The 12,317-nt window shown below is 47.1% G+C and overlaps 1 protein-coding gene across 2 annotated transcripts in view; it reads right to left on the bottom strand.

Annotated features, from left to right (window-relative positions):
* Nucleotides 1-12,317, bottom strand: part of LOC139368642 (plexin-A1-like) — a 304,007-nt gene that overhangs the window by 50,585 nt on the left and 241,105 nt on the right. For both annotated transcript variants that reach the window (XM_071107765.1, XM_071107766.1), the window contains exon 11: nucleotides 2,727-2,823. In XM_071107765.1, coding sequence (XP_070963866.1) covers nucleotides 2,727-2,823 — 97 coding nt within the window. The remainder of the gene's footprint in view (nucleotides 1-2,726; nucleotides 2,824-12,317) is intronic.

The following is a 12,317-nucleotide window of genomic DNA, read 5'->3' as shown; positions in this document are numbered from 1 at the left end:
AACACTCAGCTAGGGTTAACACTCAGCTAGGGTTAACACTCAGCTAGGGTTAACACTCAGCTAGGGTAAACAGCTAGGGTTAACACAGCTAGGGTTAACACTCAGCTAGGGTTAACACTCAGCTAGGGTAAACAGTTAGTGGGTTAACACTCAGCTAGGGTTAACACTCAGCTAGGGTTAAACACTCAGCTAGGGTTAACACTCAGCTAGGGTAAACTCAGCTAGGGTTAACACTCAGCTAGGGTAAACAGCTAGGGTTAACACTCAGCTAGGGTTAACACTCAGCTAGGGTTAACACTCAGCTAGGGTAACACTCAGCTAGGGTTAACACTCAGCTAGGGTAACACTCAGCTAGGGTTAACACTCAGCTAGGGTTAACACTCAGCTAGGGTTAACACTCAGCTAGGGTTAACACTCAGCTAGGGTTAAGACTCAGCTAGGGTAAACAGCTAGGGTTAACACTCAGCTAGGGTTAACACTCAGCGAGGGTTAACACTCAGCTAGGGTTAACACTCAGCTAGGGTTAACACTCAGCTAGGGTAAACAGCTAGGGTTAACACTCAGCTAGGGTTAACACTCAGCTAGGGTAAACAGCTAGGGTTAACACTCAGCTAGGGTTAACACTCAGCTAGGGTTAACACTCAGCTAGGGTTAACACTCAGCTAGGGTTAACACTCAGCTAGGGTAAACAGCTAGGGTTAACACTCAGCTAGGGTAAACAGCTAGGGTTTACACTCAGCTAGGGTTAACACTCAGCGAGGGTTAACACTCAGCTAGGGTTAACACTCAGCTAGGGTTAACACTCAGCTAGGGTAAACAGCTAGGGTTAACACTCAGCTAGGGTAACACTCAGCTAGGGTTAACACTCAGCTAGGGTTAACACTCAGCTAGGGTTAACACTCAGCTAGGGTTAACACTCAGCTAGGGTAAACAGCTAGGGCTAACACTCAGCTAAGGATAACACTCAGCTAGGGTTAACACTCAGCTAGGGTTAACACTCAGCTAGGGATAACACTCAGCTAGGGTTAACACTCAGCTAGGGTTAACACTCAGCTAGGGTTAACACTCAGCTAGGGTTAACACTCAGCTAGGGTAAACAGCCATGGTTAACACTCAGCTAGGGTTAACACTCAGCTAGGGTAAACAGTTAGTGTTAACACTCAGCGAGGGTTAACACTCAGCTAGGGTTAACACTCAGCTAGGGTTAACACTCAGCTAGGGTAAACAGCTAGGGTTAACACTCAGCTAGGGTAAACAGCTAGGGTTAACACTCAGCTAGGGTTAACACTCAGCTAGGGATAACACTCAACTAGGGTTAACACTCAGCTAGGGATAACACTCAGCTAGGGTTAACACTCAGCTAGGGATAACACTCAGCTAGGGTTAACACTCAGCTAGGGTTAACACTCAGCTAGGGTTAACACTCAGCTAGGGTAAACAGCTAGGGTTAACACTCAGCTAGGGTTAACACTCAGCTAGGGTAAACACTCAGCGAGGGTTAACACTCAGCTAGGGTTAACACTCAGCTAGGGTAAACAGTTAGGGTTAACACTCAGCTAGGGTTAAGACTCAGCTAGGGTAAACAGCTAGGGTTAACACTCAGCTAGGGTTAACACTAAGCTAGGGTTAACACTCAGCTAGAGTTAACACTCAGCTAGGGTAAACAGCTAGGGTTAACACTCAGCGAGGGTTAACACTCAGCTAGGGTTAACACTCAGCTAGGGTTAACACTCAGCTAGGGTAAACAGTTAGGGTTAACACTCAGCTAGGGTTAAGACTCAGCTAGGGTAAACAGCTAGGGTTAACACTCAGCTAGGGTTAACACTCAGCTAGGGTTAACACTCAGCTAGAGTTAACACTCAGCTAGGGTAAACAGCTAGGGTTAACACTCAGCTAGTGTTAACACTCAGCTAGGGTTAACACTCAGCTAGGGTTAACACTCAGCTAGGGTAAACAGCTAGGGTTAACACTCAGCTAGGGTTAACACTCAGCTAGGGTTAAGACTCAGCTAGAGTTAACACTCAGCTAGGGTAAACAGCTAGGGTTAACACTCAGCTAGGGTTAACACTCAGCTAGTGTTAACACTCAGCTAGGGTTAACACTCAGCTAGGGTTAACACTCAGCTAGGGTAAACAGCTAGGGTTAACACTCAGCTAGGGTTAACACTCAGCTAGTGTTAACACTCAGCTATGCCACACGGTGGGGAAAGATCTCCTGTTGCATCCATCCATACCCCACTGGTAAAGGGTAATGGTGGCTCCATGTGTGATCAACTAGCTTATCTAGTGCTACTTGACTATCTCTGCTCCCTAGTGATGACTGAGACCTGACTCTCCATCCAGCTTGATGAGCCTCCTGAGCAGCAATAGCAGGATCTGACCCCAGACCTGCCAGATCACAGAGGATTAAAGGGCCAAACCGTGTTGTCCTCCACGACTTCCATCCATCAACCCTCTAGTCGTTCTGCTGCGTGTTGTTTTGGAGGAGCGCGTCAGAGTGACTGCAGACGGCATTAAAAGAGATAAGGTTATTGAACCCAGCGGGGTCTAGCAAAAGCTATAGCCATGTGAAAAAACACTTTCATTCCCTTTCAAAGACGTGCTGCCGGAGAGGAAGGGGCCCCTCCAATCGGATCTTAGGGATTTAAAAAAGTGTAGTGAGGAGGTGAGAGAGGAGAGGAGGGAGCAAGGGAGGAAGGGAGGATGTGGAGAAGAGGAGGTTTTTACCTTGTATGTTGAAGGGGTTGTCGATGACTTGGTTTTCATTCCACACCACTGAGAGATCCACAGGCAGGTCACTTAGGTCATTACCCTCATAGTCATACTGGAAAGAAGGAGAGAGAGAGACACTGAAGCTGGTCAGTATCTACAGGCCTCACAGAACCTGAACATTCAGTGTCAGTATTCACAGCACAGTGTTAGCCAGAGACAGATCGATATGATGGAGGGAGTAAGAGAAAGACAGAGAACTTCACCCTTCACCCAATCACAGAATACACTCAGAAGAGTGTCCTGGTATAGAGACCAAAATAACAACCCCCCTTTCTCACACACACACACATACACACACACGCGCACACACAGACACACACACACACACACACACACACACACACACACACACACACACACACACACACACACACACACACACACACACACACAGAGAGAGGTGTTGGTTGACCTGAGGGGAGGGAAGGATCTAGATTAATTTACACATGAAATAAGTGGCAGAATTTAGGCGTGACGAGCGATGCCGAGGAGTAAGTGAAATTGGCATTTTCAATTTGTTCCCTGACACGTCTCATTTAGGTCCTGCACCTCCTCCTCCCAGCGCTGTGCCTCTTCCCATTGGGCACCAAGTCAGAGGAGTGTCAAACCCTTCCACCAGTCTTTCACCTAACCCTTCACCCAGCCTTTCACCTTTCACCCAGCCTTTCACCCTTCACCCAGCCCTTCACCCAGCCTTTCACCCTTCACCCAGCCTTTCACCTAACCCTTCACCCAGCCTTTCACCTTTCACCCAGCCTTTCAGCCAGCCCTTCAGCCAGCCCTTCACCCAGCCTTTCACCCAATCAACACCCAGCCTTTCACCCAGCCCTTCACCCAGCCTTTCACCCTTCACCCAGCCTTTCACCCTTCACCCAGCCTTTCATCCAACCCTTCACCCAGCCTTTCACCCAATCAACACCCAGCCTTTCACCCAGCCCTTCACCCAGCCCTTCACTCAGCCTTTCACACAACCTTTCACCCAATCAACACACAGCCTTTCACCCAGCCCTTCACCCAAATCAACACACAGCCTTTCACCCAGCATTTCACCCAGCCTTTCACCCAATCAACACACAGCCTTTCACCCAGCCCTTCACCCAGCCCTTCACCCAGCCTTTCACACAGCCTTTCACCCAATCAACACACAGCCTTTCACCCAGCCCTTCACCCAATAAACACACAGCCTTTCACCCAGCCCTTCACCTAATCAACACACAGCCTTTCACCCAGCCCTTCACCCAGCCTTTCACCCAATCAACACACAGCCTTTCACCCAATCAACACACAGCCTTTCACCCAGCCCTTCACCCAGCCTTTCACCAGCCTTTCACCCAGCCCTTCACCCAGCCTTTCACCCAATCAACACACAGCCTTTCACCCAATCAACACACAGCCCTTCACCCAGCCTTTCACCCAATCAACACACAGCCTGGTCATGAAGACCAACCACCAACCTATTTAATTAACATTAGTCTCCACATCTTCTTCTTCAGTTTATTTCAGTTTGTTTCAGTTTGTTTCAGTTTATTTCAGTTTATTTCAGTTTGTTTCAGTTTGTTTCAGTTTATTTCAGTTTGTTTCAATTGTATTTACAGCCTTATTCAGTGATCTGACCTGAAGACTCTGGTCCTAATTGAACTCATCAACACATTCCCTTGCCTCTGTTACAAGAACCCATTTGGCCATAATGATCTTAACCACTCTGGTCTGTTAAATCAGTAGAGTGTTGCTCTGACACAATCTGGGCAAGACTTGGGATCCCAACATAACATCCCAGCTTACTACCCTACTGCAGCAGTGTGATGTCCATACATCATTAATGAGAGGAGGCATTGGACTCTGGCATTCTAACCCTGCTCCTGATGCCTCTCTGTGGTAGGCCCACATTAAACTTTAAAGGCCACGATTAGTCCGCCCGCGACACAACGGCCACCAAACACCGGGATGTCTTGTTCTCCTCGCCGCCACCGCCATGCTTTATTCATGTGCCCGTTTACAACATGCCAATCACACCATGACGCCAGCGTGAGACCAACCCGACGCCATGTCATTCACCAGTAGTGTAGGACCAGGCAGAGACAGGACCAGGCAGAGACAGGACAGGAGAGGCAGGACCAGGAAGAGACAGGACCAGGAAGAGACAGGACCATGCAGAGACAGAACCAGGCAGAGACAGGACCAGGCAGAGACAGGGCCAGGCAGAGACAGGACAAGGCAGAGACAGGACCGGGCAGAGACAGGACCAGGCAGAGACAGGACAGGACAGTCATTCACCAATAGAGTAGGACCAGGTAGAGCCAGAACAGGAGAGACAGGACAGGAGAGACAGGACCAGGCAGAGACAGGACCAGGCAGAGACAGGACCAGGCAGAGCCAGGACAGGAGAGACAGGACAGGAGAGACAGGACCAGGCAGAGACAGGACAGGAGAGACAGGACCAGGCAGAGACAGGACCAGGCATAGCCAGGACCAGGCAGAGACAGGACCAGGCAGAGACAGGACCAGGCAGAGCCAGGACAGGAGAGACAGAGAGGAACAGGGAGGAGCAGAGTGGAACAGAGAGGAGCAGAGAGGAACAGAGAGGAACGAGAGGACCAGGCAGAGCCAGAGTGGAACAGAAAGGAGAAGAGAGGAGCAGAAAGGAACAGAGGGGAGAAGAGAGGAACAGAGAGGAGCAGAGTGGAATAGAGAGGAGCAGAGAGGAACAGAGAGGAGCAGAGTGGAACAGAGAGGAACAGAGAGGAGAAGAGAGGAACAGAGAGGAGAAGAGAGGAGCATAGAGGAGAAGAGAGGAACAGAGAGGAGAAGAGAGGAACAGAGAGGAGCAGAGAGGAACAGAGAGGTTCAGAGGGGAACAGAGAGGAGCAGAGAGGACAGTTCCTTTCTGTTCCTCTCAGTCCCTCTCCTCTCAGTCCCTCTCTGCTCTTCTCTGCTCTTCTCTGTTCCTCTCTGCTCCTCTCTGTACCTCTCTGCTCCTCTCTGTTCCTCTCTTCTCCTCTCTGCTCCTCTCTTCTCCTCTCTGTTCCTCTCAGTCCCTCTCTGTTCCTCTCTGCTCCTCTCTGCTCTTCTCATACACTGTTCCAGGATGAGTAATCAGGCTCATTACTATGTCCTGGCCTGGTGTGTGTTATTAATCGGCCATGCGAACAGAGAAAACCCAGGAGACACCAAGGAGAAAACTAAAGCACAAGGTGAGCAGAAACGTGTCCCTGACCTCAGTAGAAACAACATACATGAACCAGCACTTCATCTTTATCATATTTCCTCTTCAGAAATTGTCTACTTGGATTGATTGTTCTGGGCTATTCATATAGCGCAGAAAGTGTGCTGTGTGTGTGTGTGTGTGTGTGTGTGTGTGTGTGTGTGTGTGTGTGTGTGTGTGTGTGTGTGTGTGTGTGTGTGTGTGTGTGTGTGTGTGTGTGTGTGGGAGAGAGTGTGTGTGTAGGCTGGATATAGTGTGTCTTCTGGGCTGAAAAGTGCCAATGTTAACAAAACAGGCCAGATGCTGCTCAGGAGAGGGGGGAGAACCCAGTGCCTCTTGCGCAGGTCACCTGTAGATAATTAGTCATTTTGAAGGGATACCTGAGCATGTGATTAAAAATATAACATCAACGAGGGGCCCGTTCCCAGCTCCCCTATGATACTGCGAAACCCCATTCCCTTCCTTGTACATGCCATCTCTCTCTCGCTCTCTCACTCTCTCTCTCTCTCACTTTTGCTCTCTCTCCCTCTTTCTCTCGCTCGCTATCTCTCTCTCACTCTCTCTTTTGCTCTCTCTCTCGCTCGCTCTCTCTCTCACTCTCTCTTTTGCTCTCTCTCTCTCTCTCTCTCTCTCCCAGAGTCTCTCAGACTGAGTGAAGACCCTACCAGTCCTGAGTCTGATACAGCTGATTAGAGTGAAGACCCTACCAGTCCTGAGTCTGATACAGCTGATTAGAGAGAAGATAATACCAGTCCTGAGTCTGATACAGCTGATTAGCGTGAAGACCCTACCAGTCCTGAGTCTGATGCAGCTGATTAGAGTGAAGACCCTACCAGTCCTGAGTCTGATACAGCTGATTAGAGTGAAGACCCTACCAGTCCTGAGTCTGATACAGCTCATTAGTCTGATACAGCTGATTAAAGTGAAGATAATACCAGTCCTGAGTCTGATACAGCTGATTAAAGTGAAGACCCTACCAGTCCTGAGTCTGATACAGCTAATTAGAGAGAAGATAATACCATTCCTGAGTCTGATACAGCTGATTAAAGTGAAGACCCTACCAGTCCTGAGTCTGATACAGCTGATTAGAGTGAAGACCCTACCAGTCCTGAGTCTGATACAACTCATTAGAGAGAAGATAATACCAGTCCTGAGTCTGATACAGCTGATTAAAGTGAAGACCCTACCAGTCCTGAGTCTGATACAGCTAATTAGAGAGAAGATAATACCATTCCTGAGTCTGATACAGCTGATTAAAGTGAAGACTCTACCAGTCCTGAGTCTGATACAGCTGATTAAAGTGAAGAGCCTACCAGTCCTGAGTCTGATACAGCTGATTAGAGTGAAGACCCTACCAGTCCTGAGTCTGATACAGCTAATTAGAGAGAAGATAATACCATTCCTGAGTCTGATACAGCTGATTAAAGTGAAGACTCTACCAGTCCTGAGTCTGATACAGCTGATTAAAGTGAAGAGCCTACCAGTCCTGAGTCTGATACAGCTGATTAGAGTGAAGACCCTACCAGTCCTGAGTCTGATACAGCTAATTAGAGAGAAGATAATACAATTCCTGAGTCTGATACAGCTGATTAGCGTGAAGAGCCTACCAGTCCTGAGTCTGATACAGCTGATTAGAGTGAAGACCCTACCAGTCCTGAGTCTGATACAGCTGATTAGAGTGAAGACCTTACCAGTCCTGAGTCTGATACAGCTGATTAGAGAGAAGATAATACCAGTCCTGAGTCTGATACAGCTGATTAAAGTGAAGACCCTAGCAGTCCTGAGTCTGATACAGCTGATTAGAGAGAAGATAATACCATTCCTGAGTCTGATACAGCTGATTAAAGTGAAGACCCTACCAGTCCTGAGTCTGATACAACTGATTAGAGTGAAGACCCTACCAGTCCTGAGTCTGATACAGCTGATTAGAGTGAAGACCCTACCAGTCCTGAGTCTGATACAGCTGACTAAAGTGAAGACCCTACCAGTCCTGAGTCTGATGCAGCTGATTAGAGTGAAGACCCTACCAGTCCTGAGTCTGATACAGCTGATTAGAGTGAATACCCTACCAGTCCTGAGTCTGATACAGCTCATTAGAGAGAAGATAATACCAGTCCTGAGTCTGATACAGCTGATTAAAGTGAAGACCCTACCAGTCCTGAGTCTGATACAGCTAATTAGAGAGAAGATAATACCATTCCTGAGTCTGATACAGCTGATTAAAGTGAAGACTCTACCAGTCCTGAGTCTGATACAGCTGATTAAAGTGAAGAGCCTACCAGTCCTGAGTCTGATACAGCTGATTAGAGTGAAGACCCTACCAGTCCTGAGTCTGATACAGCTGATTAAAGTGAAGACCCTACCAGTCCTGAGTCTGATACAGCTAATTAGAGAGAAGATAATACAATTCCTGAGTCTGATACAGCTGATTAAAGTGCAGACTCTACCAGTCCTGAGTCTGATACAGCTGATTAGCGTGAAGAGCCTACCAGTCCTGAGTCTGATACAGCTGATTAGAGTGAAGACCCTACCAGTCCTGAGTCTGATACAGCTGATTAGAGTGAAGACCTTACCAGTCCTGAGTCTGATACAGCTGATTAGAGAGAAGATAATACCAGTCCTGAGTCTGATACAGCTGATTAAAGTGAAGACCCTAGCAGTCCTGAGTCTGATACAGCTGATTAGAGAGAAGATAATACCATTCCTGAGTCTGATACAGCTGATTAAAGTGAAGACCCTACCAGTCCTGAGTCTGATACAGCTGATTAGAGTGAAGACCCTACCAGTCCTGAGTCTGATACAGCTGATTAGAGTGAAGACCCTACCAGTCCTGAGTCTGATACAGCTGACTAAAGTGAAGACCCTACCAGTCCTGAGTCTGATACAGCTGATTAGAGAGAAGATAATACCAGTCCTGAGTCTGATACAGTTGATTAGAGTGAAGAGCCTACCAGTCCCGAGTCTGATACAGCTGATTAAAGTGAAGACCCTACCAGTCCTGAGTCTGATACAGCTGATTAGAGAGAAGACCCTACCAGTCCTGAGTCTGATACAGCTGATTAGAGTGAAGACCCTACCAGTCCTGAGTCTGATACAGCTGATTAGAGAGAAGATAATACCAGTCCTGAGTCTGATACAGCTGATTAGCGTGAAGACCCTACCAGTCCTGAGTCTGATGCAGCTGATTAGAGTGAAGACCCTACCAGTCCTGAGTCTGATACAGCTGATAAGAGTGAAGACCCTACCAGTCCTGAGTCTGATACAGCCGATTAGAGAGAAGATAATACCAGTCCTGAGTCTGATACAGCTGATTAAAGTGAAGACTCTACCAGTCCTGAGTCTGATACAGCTGATTAGAGTGAAGAGCCTACCAGTCCTGAGTCTGATACAGCTGATTAGAGTGAAGACCCTACCAGTCCTGAGTCTGATACAGCTGATTAAAGTGAAGACCCTACCAGTCCTTAGTCTGAGACAGCTAATTAGAGAGAAGATAATACCATTCCTGAGTCTGATACAACTGATTAAAGTGAAGACTCTACCAGTCCTGAGTCTGATACAGCTGATTAGCGTGAAGAGCCTACCAGTCCTGAGTCTGATACAGCTGATTAGAGTGAAAACCCTCCCAGTCCTGAGTCTGATACAGCTGATTAGAGTGAAGACCTTACCAGTCCTGAGTCTGATACAGCTGATTAGAGAGAAGATAATACCAGTCCTGAGTCTGATACAGCTGATTAAAGTGAAGACCCTAGCAGTCCTGAGTCTGATACAGCTGATTAGAGAGAAGATAATACCATTCCTGAGTCTGATACAGCTGATTAAAGTGAAGACCCTACCAGTCCTGAGTCTGATACAGCTGATTAGAGTGAAGACCTTACCAGTCCTGAGTCTGATACAGCTGATTAGAGAGAAGATAATACCACTCCTGAGTCTGATACAGCTGATTAAAGTGAAGACCCTAGCAGTCCTGAGTCTGATACAGCTGATTAGAGAGAAGATAATACCATTCCTGAGTCTGATACAGCTGATTAAAGTGAAGACCCTACCAGTCTTGAGTCTGATACAGCTGATTAGAGTGAAGACCCTACCAGTCCTGAGTCTGATACAGCTGATTAGACTGAAGACCCTACCAGTCCTGAGTCTGATACAGCTGACTAAAGTGAAGACCCTACCAGTCCTGAGTCTGATACAGCTGATTAGAGAGAATATAATACCAGTCCTGAGTCTGATACAGCTGATTAGAGTGGAGAGCCTACCAGTCCTGAGTCTGATACAGCTGATTAGAGTGAAGACCCTACCAGTCCTGAGTCTGATACAGCTGATTAGAGTGAAGACCCTACCAGTCCTGAGGCTGATACAGCTGATTAGAGTGAAGACCCTACCAGTCCTGAGTCTGATACAGCTGATTAGAGTGAAGACCCTACCAGTCCTGAGTCTGATACAGCTGATTAGAGTGAAGACCCTATCAGTCCTGAGTCTGATACAGCTGATTAAAGTGAAGACCCTAACAGTCCTGAGTCTGATACAGCTGATTAGAGAGAAGACCCTACCAGTCCTGAGTCTGATACAGCTGATTAGAGTGAAGACCTTACCAGTCCTGAGTCTGATACAGCTGATTAGAGAGAAGATAATACCAGTCCTGAGTCTGATACAGCTGATTAAAGTGAAGACCCTAGCAGTCCTGAGTCTGATACAGCTGATTAGAGAGAAGATAATACCATTCCTGAGTCTGATACAGCTGATTAAAGTGAAGACCCTAACAGTCCTGAGTCTGATACAGCTGATTAGAGTGAAGACCTTACCAGTCCTGAGTCTGATACAGCTGATTAGAGAGAAGATAATACCAGTCCTGAGTCTGATACAGCTGATTAAAGTGAAGACCCTAGCAGTCCTGAGTCTGATACAGCTGATTAGAGAGAAGATAATACCATTCCTGAGTCTGATACAGCTGATTAAAGTGAAGACCCTACCAGTCCTGAGTCTGATACAGCTGATTAGAGTGAAGACCCTACCAGTCCTGAGTCTGATACAGCTGATTAGAGTGAAGACCCTACCAGTCCTGAGTCTGATACAGCTGACTAAAGTGAAGACCCTACCAGTCCTGAGTCTGATACAGCTGATTAGAGAGAATATAATACCAGTCCTGAGTCTGATACAGCTGATTAGAGTGGAGAGCCTACCAGTCCTGAGTCTGATACAGCTGATTAGAGTGAAGACCCTACCAGTCCTTAGTCTTATACAGCTGATTAGAGAGAAGATAATACCAGTCCTGAGGCTGATACAGCTGATTAAAGTGAAGACCCTACCAGTCCTGAGTCTGATACAGCTGATTAGAGTGAAGACCCTACCAGTCCTGAGTCTGATACAGCTGATTAGAGTGAAGACCCTATCAGTCCTGAGTCTGATACAGCTGATTAAAGTGAAGACCCTAACAGTCCTGAGTCTGATACAGCTGATTAGAGAGAAGATAATACCAGTCCTGAGTCTGATACAGTTGATTCGAGTGAAGAGCCTACCAGTCCTGAGTCTGATACAGCTGATTAGAGTGAAGAGCCTACCAGTCCTGAGTCTGATACAGCTGATTAAAGTGAAGACCCTACCAGTCCTGAGTCTGATACAGCTGATTAGAGAGAAGACCCTACCAGTCCTGAGTCTGATACAGCTGATTAGAGTGAAGACCCTACCAGTCCTGAGTCTGATACAGCTGATTAGAGAGAAGATAATACCAGTCCTGAGTCTGATACAGCTGATTAGCGTGAAGACCCTACCAGTCCTGAGTCTGATACAGCTGATTAGAGTGAAGACCCTACCAGTCCTGAGTCTGATACAGCTGATTAGAGTGAAGACCCTACCAGTCCTGAGTCTGATACAGCTGATTAGAGAGAAGATAATACCATTCCTGAGTCTGATACAGCTGATTAAAGTGAAGACCCTACCAGTCCTGAGTCTGATACAGCTAATTAGAGAGAAGATAATACAATTCCTGAGTCTGATACAGCTGATTAAAGTGAAGACTCTACCAGTCCTGAGTCTGATACAGCTGATTAGAGTGAAGAGCCTACCAGTCCTGAGTCTGATACAGCTGATTAGAGTGAAGACCCTACCAGTCCTGAGTCTGATACAGCTGATTATAGTGAAGATGCTACCAGTCCTGAGTCTAATACAGCTGATTAGAGTGTGTTGTGTCTCTATTCTTTTCTGATCTGTGACCTGGTCAGACTGTGTTGTGTCTCTATTCTTCTCTGATCTGTGACCTGGTCAGACTGTGTTGTGTCTCTATCCTTTTCTGATCTGTGACCTGGTCAGACTGTGTTGTGTCTCTATTCTTCTCTGATCTGTGACCTGGT

The sequence above is a fragment of the Oncorhynchus clarkii genome, chromosome 16, assembly GCF_045791955.1.
Source record: "Oncorhynchus clarkii lewisi isolate Uvic-CL-2024 chromosome 16, UVic_Ocla_1.0, whole genome shotgun sequence".
Lineage (NCBI taxonomy): Eukaryota > Metazoa > Chordata > Actinopteri > Salmoniformes > Salmonidae > Oncorhynchus > Oncorhynchus clarkii.
The sequence above is the reverse complement of the archived record's forward strand: the minus strand, read 5'-3'. Positions and strand labels throughout refer to the sequence as shown.